This window comes from Stegostoma tigrinum, chromosome 11 (genome assembly GCF_030684315.1).
Source record: "Stegostoma tigrinum isolate sSteTig4 chromosome 11, sSteTig4.hap1, whole genome shotgun sequence".
In the NCBI taxonomy this organism is placed as follows: domain Eukaryota; kingdom Metazoa; phylum Chordata; class Chondrichthyes; order Orectolobiformes; family Stegostomatidae; genus Stegostoma; species Stegostoma tigrinum.
Window position 1 is genome coordinate 67,451,439 of NC_081364.1, and position 16,122 is coordinate 67,467,560.

Consider the following 16,122-nt stretch of genomic DNA (forward strand, 5'->3'; position numbering starts at 1 on the left):
TTTAGGTTTCCTTGGGTTGGTGATGTCAGTTCCTGTTTGAACAGGAAATGACATCACCAATGCAGGAAATGACATCACCAACCCAAGAAAACCTAAACAGAGAAATAGAAAGCGGGACATAACACCAGCGCTTCGTCGGAGGCTCACTGATGATGTTACCTAGAATGGTGACGAAACGTCTGAAAACGAACCTTCCAGCTCAGCGAGCAAACTCACATCCAGTCACTCATTCTCCTACGTTCCAAGGAATAAAGTCCTATCCTGGCCAACTTCTCCCTGTAACTCAGGCCTACTAGTCCTGGGAAACATCCTCATAAATCTTCTTTGCGCACTTTCTAGTTTAACTATGTCTAATCTATAACAGGGTGACCAAAACTATACACAGTGCTCCAAGTGCAGCCTCACCAACAACATATACAACTCCTGTACTCAATGTTTTGACCGATGAAGGCCAGCATGCTAAATGCCTTCTTCACCACCCTGTCTACCTATGACACCACTTTCAATGAGCTATGTAATTGTACTCCTAGGTCCCTTGTTCCACAACACTCTTCAGGATCTGATCTTTTACGTTATAAGTCCTACCTTGGTTTGACTTTCCAAAGTGCAACATCTCACACTCAACTATACCAAATTACATTTGCCAATCCTCAGCCTACTTCCCCATCTTATCAAGATCCCTCTGTAATTTTTGACGACCACCTTCGCCATCATTGATGCCTTCTAATTTTGTATCATCTACAAACTTACTAGTCATGCCTTGTACATTCACATCCAGATCGTTTATGTAAGTAACAAATAAAAAGGTCCCAACACTGACCCCTGTGGCACATCACTAGTCACAGGGTCGAGTCCAAAAAAACCAACCTCCAGCAATCACCCTTTGCTTCTTACCACCAAGCCAATTTTGAATCGAATTAGCTAGCTTTTCCTAGGTCCCATGCGTCCTAACTTTCATGATTAGCCTGCTGTGCCGGACCTTTACGTAGGCCTTACTAAAGTCCGTATTGATAACATGCACTGCCCTATGCTCATCCATCTTGTTGGTTATCTCTTCGAAAAACTCTCGAAGATTTGTCAGATATGACTTTCCATGCACAAATCCATACTGGCTATCCCTAACTAGACCTTGATTATCCAAATGTTGGTTTATCCTGCCCCTCAATATCCTCTCTGATAACGTGCCTACTGCTGATGTCTGGCTCAGTGGCCTGTAGTTCCCTGGCTTGTCATTGCTACCTTTCTTAAACAATGGAACAGCATTGGCCACCATCCAGTCTTCTGGAACTTCACCAGTGCTAAAAATGAAGCAAGGGTCCCTGCAATTTCTTCCATAGCCTCCTACAACATCTGAAGATAGACTTGATCAGGATTTATCTACCTTAATGTGCTTTAAGGCTGCAAGCACCTCCTTTCTGGTAATGTGTATACAGTCCAAAACATCTCCACTTGTTTCCCTTACTTCTTAGCATCCATGAATCTCTCCTCTGTAAATACTGAGGAGAAATATTCATTAAAAATCTCCCCCATCTCCTGTGGCTCCACACACAAATGGCCATGTTGATCTTAAAGGGGACCTATTCTTTCCCTAGCCACCCTCTTGCCTTTAATGTAGTTATAGAACCTCTTGGGATTATCTTTGACCTTATCTACCAGATCCATCTCATACCGTCTTTTTGCTCTTCTGATTTTCCCCCTTGAGTGTGATCCTACACTTTATAGTCTTCTAGGGATTTGCCTCAACCCAATGTATGCCATCATCTTTTTCCTGACCACAGTGCCAATATCCCTACTCAGCCAGGATCCTTAAACCTGCCAGCTTTTCCCTTCACCCCAACAGGGACATTATATCTCTGGACTCTTGTTTCAATCTTTTAAAAGCCTCCCATTTGCCATTTGTTCCTTTTCCTTCAAACAGACTCACACAGTTGACCTCTGCTAGATCCTGTCTAATGGCCCCAAATTAGCCCTGCTCCAGTTTAGCACCTTAACCTGTGGGCCTGACCTATCTTTTTCCATTGCTATGTTAAAACTAAGAGAGTTATGGTCACTGGACCCAAAGTATTCTCCAACTGACACTTCAGTCATTTGCCCGATCTCGTTTCCTAAGAGGAGGTTCAGTGTTGCACCCTGTCAAGTAGGACCCTCCACCTATTGATTGAGGTAACTCTTGTGGACACATTTAACAAATTCCACATCCATCCTGGCCTTTTACACTCTGGGTGGCCAGAAATTAAAATCTCTAACCGATACTACTCTATTGTTCCTACAGGTATCTGCAGTTAATTTGTAAATTTCAAAATAGATGTCTGGGTACCCAAATCAAGGCCATAAATTTAATGGGGTATGAGCATTACTTGCAAGGCTGACATTTATTGTCCCTCCCTAATTACCCTGAAGAAGGTGGCAGTGAGCCATTTTTTCTGAACCACTGCGGTCCATGTGGTGTGAATGCACCCTTAGTGCTGTTGGGAAGGGAACTTCAAGATGTTGATCCAGTGACAGTGAAGGAAAGACCAAATATGTTCCAAGTCAGAATGGGTGTGACTTGAAAAGGAACGTGAAAGTTTGGTATGCCAATCTGTTTGCTGTCCTTGTCCTTCTAGTGGTAGAGGTCGCAAGTTTGGGAGCTGCTGTTGGAGTGTTGATGATTTACTGCAGTGCATTTTGCAATGTTACACACTGCGGCTACTGTGCTTCAGTATATATTTGCTAAATCTCTCTCGTCTAACCTTACAAATGTGTCCCCTAGCCTTGAAATCCATTCGAGGGAAAGGATGACTTCCATTAACTCTATCTATACCTCTGCCCATTTTATAAACTTCTGTCAGGTCGCCTCTCAACCTCCTACATTCCAGTGAAAACGTCCCAGCTTATCCAGCCTTTCTTCATAACTTAAACCTTCAATATCCTGCCACATCCTGGTAAATCTCTTCTGAACCTTACCCAGCTTATTAATTTTCTTCCTCTAACTGGGTGACCAGAACTGGACACAGTATTCCAGAAGAGGCCTCACCAATGTCCTGTATGGCCTCAACATGACTTCCCAAGTCCTATATTCAAAGGACTGAGCAATGAAGACAAGCATGCCAAACACGTTTTTAACCAGCCTATCTATATGTGATGCAAACTTCAAAGAATTTTGAAACTGCACCCCTGCAACACTACCCAAGGCCCTAGAACTAATTATAAAAGCCCTACCATTGGTTATTGTACCAAAATGCAATACTTACAACACTTACCAAGATTTAAATCCATCTGCCATTTTTCAGCCCATTGACCCATTTCCTCAAGATCCCTTTGTAATCTTAGCCTTCTTCACTCTCTACTGTGCCACCAATTTTGGTGTCGTCCGCTAACTTACTTACCATTGCCTTCTACATTCACATTCAAATCGTTTATATAAATGATAAACAGATGTTTCCCTCTTAATAATGCCCCTACACTCTTAAAGAGGCATACCACTCCTGTACATCTCAGATGGCCTTGTTTTTTAAGGACCGCAACCTCCACCCTGTCAGACGTCGAGAGCACCCTCTACTGTGTTTCCCGCACTTCCCGCAGCTCATCCCTCATGCCCCCTTCTCAGAATAAAAACCAACAGATTCCCCCTCTCCTCACATACCACCCCACCAACCTCTGGATCCAACGCATCATCCTCCGACACTTCCGCCATCTGCAGTCCGACCCCACCACCAAAGACATTTTTCTCTCCCCACCCTTATCTGCCTTCCGGAGGGACCACTCTGCCCTTGACTCCCTTGTCTGCTCCACACTCCCCTCCAGCCCCACCACACCTCACACTGTTCCCTGCAATTGCAGGAAGTGCTACACCTGCCCCACACCACATCAAGCAGATGTTCACCTGCTCACCTGCCAATGTGGTATACTGCATCCACTGTACACGTTGTGGCTACCTCTACATCAGGGAAACCAAGCGAGGCTTGGGAACTGCTTTGCAGAACACCTATGCTCGGTTCACACTAAACAACTGCACCTCCAAGTCGCAAACTATTTCAATTCCCCCTCCCATTCTGCAGGCGACATGTCCATCCTGGGCCTCGTGCAGTGCCACAACGGTGCTACCCGAAGGTTGCAGGAGCAGCAACTCATATTCTGCTTGGGAACCCTGCAGCCCAATAGTATCAATGTGGACTTCACAAGCTTCAAAATCTCCCCTCCCCCTACCGCATCCCAAAACCAGCCCAGCTCGTCTCCACCTCCCTCACCTGCCCTTCCTCTCTCCTATCCCCTCCTCCTACCTCAAGTCCCACCTCCATCTCCTACCTACTAATCTCATCCCATCCCCTTGACCTGTCTGAACTCCCTGGACTGACATATCTCCTCCCTACCTCTCTACCTACACTCACCTTTACTGGCTCCGTCCCAGCCTCTTTGACTGGTCTGTCTCCTCTCCACCCACCTTCTCCTCTATCCATCTTCTGTCTGCCTCCCCCGCTGTCCCTATTTATTTCAGAACCCCTTTCCCCTCCCCCATTTCTGAAGAAGGGTCTAGGCCCGAAACGTCAGCTTCCTGCTCTTCTGATGCTGCTTGGCCTGTTGTGTTCATCCAGCTCTACACCTTGTTATCTTTGATTTGATCCAGATGTTTTTAAGATGTCAGTTTGGAGGTATCATCTGATTTGATCAAACTCACTAATAATCTGCTTTTCTAGAACTATTTGTTGAACTGAATCTATATCTTTCAGTACTCTGAATCCTAACCACGGTAAATATAAAACAGAGAGTGCCTGCTGAAACGCAGAGATCCACTCTGCTTGCCCCTGCCCTTGCCAAATCAAACGTCTGTTTTCAGGTGAAAGTAGGTGTAACATTCCTGAACTATTCTCAATATGGTGTCTCCTAAGACCTCGCAGTCCTGCCACTTAACCCTTTCTGCTGCATTAATCATCGAACCATAGAATCCCTACAGGGTGGAAGGAGGCCATTTGGCCCATTGAGTCTGCATTGGTCCTCTGAATGACATCCCACCCAACCCTAGCCCCCTCCCACCCCCATCCTCATAAATCCACATTTATCATGATTGCTTCACCTAACCTGCACATCTTTGAACTGAGAGAGGAACCTGGAATATCTAGTAGAAACCCATACAGACGAGGAGAGAACAATTAAACTCCACACAGACAGACACCAAATCTAGAATCAAACCCAGGTCCCTGGCACCGTGAGGCAGCACTGCTGACCATTTAATATCCTTGGTATTGCTGTAAACATCTACCAAGACGTTTACCTATATATTTGCAAATTTGATCTTGAAGCTCAGAATTCCTTACATTTGCTTATACATTGCTTTCGAGATTCAGTATATCCCAATTCTGCATGTTTTCCTGGCTGAAGTCTTGATGCTGCCTTCACTTTTCTATAGATTGAATTCATTATGATGATTTCTCCTTTATGTGCCTATCTTTGTAGATATAGGCTCACTCTGTCTTGGTATTGAGGCCCTGTTCAGGTAGAATTTACATCTTTATCACCAACAAAAACAAAGTTGCGTGAAAAGCTCAGCAGGTCTGGCAGCATCTGTGGAGGAGAAAACAAAGTTAACGTTTCGAGTCTGACCCTTCCTCAGAAGGTTCTTATTTGCTGCTTTATCTTGTACCTGAAAAATTGACTCAACTGGTATCTCATTTATTCAGCCTGTCACTTCTCTGGAGGCCTGTGGGCAACCGTTGTCAAGTTTCTTTGGTAATGTCTCAACTGGGGCTATGTCAAGCTCTCTAATTTCTTTTACTGAATCTTTAATTTGGTTAATACAAATGATCCTTTTTTTGGAGAACTCTTGACAACGAAGTTTGAAGTTTCCCAGCTGGGATTTCTTTTCTTCTAAATTGTTATACCCTTGGCTTGACTCCAGCAGTGTACAACTAATACTGAATGATGAAGCTTATCACAGAATTGACAAAAAGGACGAAGGAAGCTATTATGTTTGGCAAGTCTATGCCAACTGCTAATGCCATTTGCCTGATTTCTCCAATGTAACCTTGCACAGTATTCTTTTTCAGGCAAAAATCTAGTTTCCTCTTGAAAGTTTTGATTGACTCTGCCTTCATCTGACTATCAGGCAGTACGTTGCAGGTCCTAACCAATCACTGTGTGAAAAGGTTTTTCCTCCTGTCTCCTTTGCTTCATTTGCCAATCACCTTTAATCTCTGCACCACCTTGTCTTGATCCTTCCACCAAAGGGAATAGCTGTTTCCATCTACCCTGTCTTCCTTACTACCATCATTCTTTGCAGCATTTTATCTAATCCTTTTCCATCTTTGCACTGAGTTTTGCTATTTTACTGTTTTGGCAATGGTTGAGGGGTTTTGTAATGGGCTTAAAGACAAGAAAATGTAAAAATATGAGATAAGAAATGCTGAACTGTGATTTTGTAGTAATCATCCTGGTTTCAGCTAGTTTTTGTATCTAATTTAACTAAATTCAAATGGTGTAATATTCTGTGCTGTGAACCAGTGCTGCCAAACACATTTCATCCACATTGAACGAAAATTGAGACTCCATTCCAAAGCTTTCAACTGGATTCAAAATAATAATCCCAGAAGTGCCTGGGTGCTTATGACCATCATCTATTTTTTGAGGGGAGAAATAGGAGATTCTACACCAACAGTTTTAGAATTCTGGTGTCTACCCATTACCTTGTGGTATTAAAATGAATCATAAATTAAGCATGTTTTAGAAAAGTGAATATATACCTGTTTGCTTATCATTTGTAGATTCTGAAAATATTTGTTGACAACCCATTTGCCATTGTGCTTCTTAAGCAAACGACATCTGTACGTTGTTTAGACATGAGTACATCACGCAACAAACTGGCTGTGGTGGATGAACACAACACTTGTCTGGTATATGACATAAGTACAAAAGAACTCCTTTTCCAGGTAAGTTGGATGTAGTCAAGGTGTAGATATTCAATGAAGAAGTGCCTTCTATTTGTTGCTGTGTGTAGTGATAATATGAGCAATGCCCTACACCATTGAAGAGTTTAAAAAGTTGGCTTTGTGCTTCAAGGCAACGATTAGCGGAAAGCCAAATTTGTTAGGCTGTCTCATTGAAGCTCCAAATCCAACACAATCTTACACTGCTTAGCCTGTAGCTTTAGATATGATTATTGCAATTTGAAATTATGGTGCAGAATTCGGCTCAGAGCACATGCCTTTCTTTGGGTAGCATTATTATCGTTTAGGTGGGATAAGGAAAGATAGTAATTTTGATCATGCCAATTTTCAGATGTGCTTCTCAGTCAGGCTGCCATTGCTCCGTTATTGGATTTAAAGTTAGGAATTCAGTAAATAAGCTATTAACATTCATTGATGATGCTGTCTCTTTCTCACCCCCCCAATATTATATTCAGTCATAGCCAATAATAACAGGGATATAGGAGCACAAGTATGAAACCGTGAGTGCCCTGTGGCCTAACTCCATAAATCTGCCTTTGGCCCATATCCCTTAATACCTTTGCTTAACAAAAATTGATTTATCTCAAAATTGAAACTAATGAGTCATCTAGCGTCAACTACCATTCATGGAAGAGAGTTCAAACTTCTGCCATCCTAACATCTCTCCTGAACAGTCTGTCCCTAATTCTCAGACTGAGCCCCCTAGTTCTAGAATCTACAATTAGTAGAAATAGTTTAACTTTACTTTCCTGTTAAAATCTTGAAGACTATATTGAGGTATTTCCTTACTCTCTCATTCTAGAAAAAACAGGCCTTATTTATATAATCTCTCCTCATAATTTTATCCCTGACTTCATGTAAATATTGGATATATCCAAGGTTGATGTATCCAGTATTACCATTGATTCTGAGCTCCAGTGCCTGTGGCAATCAGTAACAAGTGTCATTGTTGTTAGAAAATTACACTTTTTGAATATTGACACTGACCAATAACCTGTGAAACATTCCTCCACTCAATGTCCTGTGTAGGAGCCGAATGCCAACAGTGTGGCTTGGAACACCCAGTGTGAAGATATGCTTTGTTTTTCTGGTGGTGGTTTTCTCAACATCAAAGCCAGTAATTTTCCAGTGCACCAGCAGAAGCTTCAGGGCTTTGTGGTGGGATATAATGGCTCCAAAATCTTCTGCTTACATGTGTATGCCATGTCAGCAGTTGAAGTCCCACAGGTAAGCTTCATTGTGTGGTTTGATAAATGGTCACAGAGTGCATATGAATAGTGGACATAGTGTTTCGCTGATACTTTATCGAGTAGATCAGGTATGGCACTGATAATAGAGATGCTTTTGGTTATTGTTAGCTAAACTCAGTCAGGGCAGCAGCTGCAACTGTTCACTTGATTTCAATGCCACTGAGAGCCAAATAGATTTAGTAGCTATTAACACATTTGTTAAAAATACATGCCAGATAGGGACAGTATAAAAAAAATCTGGAAGTATGAAGCAGGTCAGGCCGCATCGGTGGACATGGGAACATAGTTAATATTGCAGGCCTCTGATCTTCCATCCAACTGGGAAAAGTTAGAGATGTAATAAGTTTGGACCAAGGGATTGATGAGACAGGGACAAAAGGAAGTCAATGATTGTATGAAAGACAGGAGAGATTGTATGTTGGAAATGTCAAGCTCACAGGATCAAAGGGAATGGTGCTGGGGTAAGAAAAAAAAAGCAAAAAATGGGCCTAGACGCACTGCTGTCTGAAGGCAAAAGTAAGAGAAAAGCTTGAAGTTTTTATGTCAAATAATTCAGAAAAAACTCAGCCCAGTTCTTAATGGGAAGGGGTCTATGGCTCAAAACTGCCCTTAATTTACCACTATTGGTGTTGAACTGGCAATATCCCGACAAGATGATTGATGAAGCAAATGAAATGAAATGGTGCGATAGAATGAATCCTCTTCCGAGATGAGAATGAGACCCATTCCTGGAACTGAGATTTGCTCTGCATCTATCTTTAATCAGTGCTAGAAGTACTTAATTAAAGTGTTCCAGTTCATATTACCACTATACAGAAACTCACATGAAAGAAATTAAGCTGCTTTGGACTAGAGAAAGTGATGTTTGTTCGTATGTGACCAGAGGGAAAGTGAAAGGCTTGACTGAGTTCTCATAATTAGACAAAATTTCATTAAATGAATGTGACAGGACCTGAATCATCTTGGCTAATAGGGGGAGACAAGTCTGTCTGCAGTGTAACCCATCCTGAATTGCCTAATAAACTTATTGTAAGGCATTGGATTGGCCAAAGATGTGCTGTGTTGAGTTTCGCCATCAGTGCAAGATTAAGAGAGGGGATAGTGCTAATGTTTAAAAAATAAAGTTCTGTTTCACACATGCAGTTAGATTTGATCATAAATAACAGGCAACTTTCTTGTTTTAAAAAAAGTCTGCACCAATGTACCAGTACTTGGAGAAGAAAATGTATAAGGAAGCCTATCAAATTGCCTGCTTGGGTGTAACAGAGAATGATTGGAGAGACCTAGCAATAGAGGCTTTGGAAGGAATGGACTTCGACACTGCTAAAAAGGTACCAGTAACACACACAACTGTCCAAGTGTACACAGATAAATGGAATAAGACGTTCAGCTTTTTAGAGATTTATTAAATTGATACATGTCAGCAAAGAATGGAGACACATCCCTTCTCTGAGCAGATTTCGTAATGAAGGAATGGTCTCAATTCCAGAACCACACTGTCCCTGAATATCAGGTCACTTCATTGATTTTTTTTTGTCTTCTTGTGGCACCTATCCACTATAAAAAGAGGTTAAAAAAAATTGACCCCTGGTACTACTCTGAAAAGCTATTTATCTCATATACTGCTATTGCAAAGCAAGTGAAGCAGTTTTAGTCCTGTCACTATCAGTTTGCCAAAATATGTTTGTCCGTCTAACACTTCGACAGAAATTGTAGCGTTTTGTCTTTACTGATTCCTCTGCTCTGTGCAGTGAAGGACAGGGTTGGAGAAGCATGTATCCAACGATGCTGCCAGTGTTGGAACAGAGTGAGTTTCCTTCAGTGTGTTGAAGGCAGGAAAAGAAAGATATTAACAAGGCATGGGTCCTGGAGTTTTGATTCATTTTGTCTAACTTGTTCTCTGGAAGGTCTATCCCCAACTGGATTCTTTGGCCAGAATGGCCTTTTTATGTGAAGTAATGTCTGTCGACGATCTCTTTCTGTGTGCATCCTTATTGAAATATCAGTGCCCATTGTTTTTGGAATTCTCAATTGTCATTTTTCTCATCCATCTTCGGTAGCTTAAAGTTTATTAATCTAAACTTCTGATTTGGGGTTCAGTGATTTCATTCTTGGAGGTTGCCAGCTTGATTCACCTCTGGAAATTCTGCAGGAAATCTGCTTCTCATGAATCTGCAGCTTTGTCAGCAGTGCACACAAACAGAATGAAAAGGCCTTAAAGTTCATACTTAACAATTTGGTCTTGACATTTATCTACACAGAAGATGTAGGGTGGGACGAATTTCTCCTGGCGCCAGATGTTTGTGACCTGAGTAACCACTTTGCTAGGATCACACATGGTCTTTCAGTGAACTTAACCTGTTCTCAGATATTGAGTTAGATCATAGCACAGATGTGGAAACTCTGAATTGCCACATGATAGCAATCATTAGCAGAATTTCCTTTTTTCTAACATATAGTCTTATGTGTTCTTGTAACAGGTTGGTTGCTGGGAAAGAAGACTAAATGAATGATTGGCTTTACATCTAACAGTCATTAAATCAAACTGTTAAATTCCTCTGCAACAGGATGCTGTCACGGCTCAGTCATGAGGAGCCAACATGTTGTGGACTTTTGAGTTTCCGCTGTTACATCTTATTCCCATATGTGGTTCGATAAAACCCTTTTTTTTTCAAATTTAAGCATTCACTTTTTATTTCCACATTTTGCAAAGTTGACTTCCAAATTCTTGAACCATGATTTGAAGTTGTGTTTTCTAAATTACTCGACCAATAACATAACCACTGCAACATTAGAATATATGTGTGAGGAGCGTATGTGTGCAGTGACCCTTTCTAGTGGTATGTTTTGCATATCTAGGTCACAAAATTTGCTGAATTTTTTTAACTTGAGTCTGCAATGAATTTCTAACCATTAATCCTAGAATTTGCTGCAACTGTCTCATTGCAAAAAAAATGTTATGCTATATTCAAGGAAATCAGCTCAAACTGTTTTCAAACTTCTTCTGTGGTGGGTGCTATATCCTTTGTAACCTCTGACTCACCGTGTATAATTCTTACATGTTATTACACCATGTGTACGCCACCATGAGACTTTCTGTTAGGCTTACAAAAAAGTATCAGATTGACATTGGGAAACCGTTTTTTCAATATGGTGTATGCTATCTTTAAGCAAGATGTGTTCACAATAGCATTTGGATGATTTTTGTCACATCTACCTCAAGGAAAGATTTTGCCTCAATTTGATGACTCTTTGGGATTTATTGGAATATGTAGGGGACGGAGTTCTCTGGAGCTGCATAGTCAATCTCTAGTAAGTAGCACTGCAATATTTTGTTATCTGTTGAAAAGTAATATATCTGTATTTCACTAAAGTTTTAAAGAGAAATGGAAAGCCTTGCATAGTGGTGAAGGGGATAAATGTTGGTTAATACAGTGGGGAGAGCTCCCTTGCTGTTCTTTGAAAAGCACTGCAGCATGTTTTATTTCTATCTGAGATGGACCTCCGATTTAACCTGAAAGTCTACATCTCTTTTGTGCAGCACCCCATCAGTATGTGAGTGTGCATCAGTACAGCAATGAGGCATGAGCCTGGATTGATAATGTGCTCAAGTGGAGTAGGATTCACCTGTATGCCTAAATCTAATGTTTTAATTAATTGACAGGCATTTATCAGAGTGCGGGATCTCCGCTATCTGGAGCTTATTAGCAGCATTGAGGTAAGGTAATTACTTTGTAATTTTTAAAAAATATTCTTATAATTATTGAGCTATTATATTGAACATATTTAGCAACTGGAAACATGGGTACAATTTCTTTTGCCATTTCATAGTTGACTTTGATATGCTTTGACTTCATCATGAACCATTTCTCACTAACTGTAAAGCTCTAAAATTCAAAATAATGCTCCATCCAGACTTGAGAGGGGAATGACAGGATTCTGTTTGCAGGTTATAGTCTCACTTTTTGGCGTAAATTTTTCATTCTAGGTGGGAACCCCTATTTCCAAGCTAGGTCAGATAAAAAGTTACTCATTTCCTAACTGATTTTTTTTTTGGACTTTTCTGATGGAGAATCATGTAGAAATTACGCAGCACAGGAATTCCTCCCAGAGGACAGTGGAGAAAGTGTTCCTAAAGACACATCCACTTTTTATGGCACTAGCTGCCATAGTACAGTGTGTAAATGGCTAGAACATTTTTGAGAAACAACAAAACCGAGGGTTGGTGTGTGGGGCGTTATGACTAAGTGAGGAGGGGTTAATCAACTCCGCTCTCTAAACACGTGCAAACACAGGTATAAATTTAAGAAGTGGACAGTATCCAGTGCAAAATACAAATTAAACTGAATATTCAGTTTAAAAATCCTTGAGCTGGTAGGTTTTAACCTGAGATCACAGCTCTTTTCTCATGGCTCTTGGGCGTTGATGTCTGGGCCAGATGTCTGTCCCTAGTTGCCCTTAAGAATGTGATGGTCAGCTGCCTTCTTGAATGTCTGGAATGCTTTAGATGTAGGTAGACACATGATTCACTAATGGAGGGAATTCTGAGATTTTGACCCAGTGACACTGAAGGAACAGTGATATATTTCAAAGTTAGGATGGTGTGTGGCTTGCAGGTGATGGTTTTCCGATGTATCTGCAGCTCTCATCCTTCTAGATGGAATTGACTGTGGGTTTAGAAGGTGCTTTCTAAGGATCTTTGCGAATCTCTGCAGTGCATCTTGTAGGTAATACACACCTGTTGCTACTAAGTGTTGGTGGTGGAGGGAGTGGATGCTTTGTGAATGTGGTGCTAATCAAGCTTTATCCTGGATGATGCCGTGATTCTTGAGCCTTGTTAGAGTTGCACTCATCCACACTCCTGACTTGTGCCTTGTAGATGTTGGATAGACTTTGGAGAGTTAGGAGGTAAATTACTTACTATTTGTGGTTTAATCAATGTTTTCTATTCACAACAGTAGCTAAATTTGTAGATATCTTCCTTGTAAAATTGATGTTTTTCCAGTTTGCTTTGTCAGTGGTTGAGATAAAAGAAGCTAGTCCGGCTGCTACTAATCCTTTCTGCCAACGTCGCTACTTGAAATACAATAAATTAGTGTATTACTGTGCCTGACACAATTGTTGTTCAAAGCGGAATAATTTGCAAGCAAATTTTTCATCTCAACATGTGAAATTTACCCATAAAGGTGTAAATCAAGCAGGAGTTACAGATCTGAGTTTCTCTATGCGTTTTGATAACTGAGCTAATGTTGTCACAGCCTGGTTCTTGTTTTTTAATGGTTCTGTAAGCTGATTCAACTTGTGGCTAGCTAGTTACTGCAGCCCTCTTGCTCGTGTTTTCTCCTTTCTGGTTGAGGGGAATGTTGGCGGGTCAGCAAAGGAGTAGGGCCAGTGAGTCAGTTATATAATTACTCAGGAATTAGACATGGGTTTTACTTATTCAACATTTCCTCAACAATTATCCTGATAAATAAGTCTGAACCTTCCAAAGTCTAACGCAGAGTTAGAAACAAACTGTTATTCAACCACCAATTAACTGTGTTACCTCCCTGGTGCCAGGGTAAACTACATCCTCTAAAGAGTACCCACCAGTTTACAGGAAATAGAAGGACCAGCAGTCACAGTCCATCGGAAGGATGATGATTGAGGCCACAGTGTAAGGAGAAAGTTTTAAAAAAAAAGAACCTCGGAGATTACTCCCATGCCATAAGCCAGAAGTAGAAGGATATTGCAAGGTAAAGCCTGACTTGAGACATCCTGCAATGGGAGGGCTTAAGATTCCTCGGTCATTAGACCAATCCTATGGCAAGAGTGAGGGTTACAACACACAAATTAAGTGGACTGGCCAACTCGTACTGTGAAAGCAAATTTAACTTAATTTGACAGAGTTTATTAATTTACCAAAGTATAATGTTAAAAATGGAAAGGCTATATAGAGAACTCTTAATTGTAGTTAATTAAGTGTTAATTACAGAAAATTCAGGAAACTCCCAGTTAAATTGAGACAGGCGTGTAAACATGCTGTGTGTGATTCATAAAGTTGATTAAGTGCAGGCAACTTGCAATTAGTGGTGTTCTCAGATATCTGCTTCTCTGTCCTTCTCTAGTGGAAAGGATCATGATTTTGGAAGATGCTGTTGAATGAATCTTGATGAATTGCTGTAGTGCGTCTTGTGGGTGATGCACATTGCTGCCACTTTGCATTGTTGCTAAGAGGAGTGAATGTTGAAGGTGGTGTTCAGGGTGCCAAAGAAGCAGATTGCTTTGTTCTGGATGGTTTCTTGGTGTTTGAGGTGTGGAGATTTTTCCATCAAATTCCTGATTTGTGCAGTGTATATGGTGACAGGCTTTGGGTAAACAGGAGGTGATAACTCATTGTCAGATTCCCAACTTCTGACCTAGTGTTGTAGTCACAGAATTTACATGGATATTCCAGTTCAATTTCTAGTCAGTTGGTATTCCCAGTACGTTGATGGTGGGTGATTCACTTATGATAATGCCATTGTATAGCAGGAGCAAAGGTTAATTCTCTCTTAGTGGAACAAGTCTTGCTACATTTGGAAAATGCCATTAATGTCAAGGTAAAGCAGCCAACTCATTGGTGTTTGCCCCTATTTTAACCTGTTTTGTTGGCCTACCTTTGGCAAGTTTGCAGCAATCCAGGTGATGACGTTCAGAATTCATAAATTTTTACTCTATAGGAGGTGCAATTTGAATTATGTTTTCTTACATATTGGCATTGTCCCATGAAAGCTAGCTTTGAGAAACATGAAGAGCTTGGAATCCACTTACTAGAATAATGGATCCTTCTAAACCAAAAGATATCTATAGTTGGCCCAGATTTGTACAGCCTCTTCGGTTCCCTTTCAATATATAATTTAACTCAGCGTTTGAAGTGTTGTATAATCTCTATTTGTGTTTGAAGTTATTGCTAATCAGATTCTTTCCTTAACAGGAGCGTAAAAAGCATGGTGAAAATGACAACGAGTTGTTTCTCGCAGATGTACATGCCTACCAAGCCAAGTTCCATGAGGCAGCTAAACTGTACAAGAAGACTGGAAATAACAGTCGTGCCTTAAATATGTATACTGACCTATGCATGTTTGATTATGCCAAGGTACTATCTTACTAATGATCTTTAGGATGGTTTTGAACTTCATTTCTTGTAGTTTCAAGTTTTAACATGCACCAGCATCTATAGAGTGTATCTGGAACAGTTTTTTGTCTATGTCGCACTTCTTTGAATTTACCTCTAAATTCATGGCTGACCTTTTTCATTTGTGCATTAGGATCTCATTAACATCTCAGACATTTTTAAATGACACAAACAAAACAAGCATTTAGCCTACTTGCCAACCAAACATGTTTTTTTTAATAAATAACCACGTATCAAAAGCCCTAAAGGAGTAACTTGATTTTAATAGAAGCATAGTGCTGCCAATGCTGGATATCTGAATTAAAAACACAAAATGCTGGAGAAATTCAGCACGCCTGACAGTGTTTGTGGAAAGAGGAACTGGATTAATGTTACAAATCTAATAAGACTCTTCATTTGAATGACACTTATGTTGGACTCAAAATATTAACTCTGTTTCTCGCTCGGTAGATGCTCTCAGACCTGCTGAGTTTGAGAGCCAGCGTTGACTGTCTTGCTCTTCTGATGCTGCCTGATCTGCTGTGTTCATCCACACTGTAACTGACGCTGACTCCAGCATTTCTAGTTCTTGCTATCTCTAAGATCTGCTGAATTTGTCCAGTACTTTCTGTTGTTGTAATTTGATTTTAATGTTCTCTGTTAAGTCAACATTCTGGCATGACTGCATAAGGAGTTTAAGCAACTAGGAGCTGGAGAGGAGGAGGGTGGAGCTCAACATGATGTGCCATCGTCACAATCACCTAGGTTTGAACACTGGGGTATATACTCTGGAACAGTGTGAAGCTGGCACCTTCCC

General features: G+C 40.9%; 1 protein-coding gene across 1 annotated transcript in view; it reads left to right on the top strand.

The window, feature by feature from the left end:
• ift122 (intraflagellar transport 122 homolog (Chlamydomonas)) overlaps positions 1-16,122 on the top strand; it is a 103,407-nt gene that overhangs the window by 40,713 nt on the left and 46,572 nt on the right. The window contains exons 13-17 of the mRNA XM_048547421.2: positions 6,738-6,902; positions 7,950-8,147; positions 9,361-9,501; positions 11,835-11,888; positions 15,126-15,287. Coding sequence (XP_048403378.1) covers positions 6,738-6,902; positions 7,950-8,147; positions 9,361-9,501; positions 11,835-11,888; positions 15,126-15,287 — 720 coding nt within the window. The remainder of the gene's footprint in view (positions 1-6,737; positions 6,903-7,949; positions 8,148-9,360; positions 9,502-11,834; positions 11,889-15,125; positions 15,288-16,122) is intronic.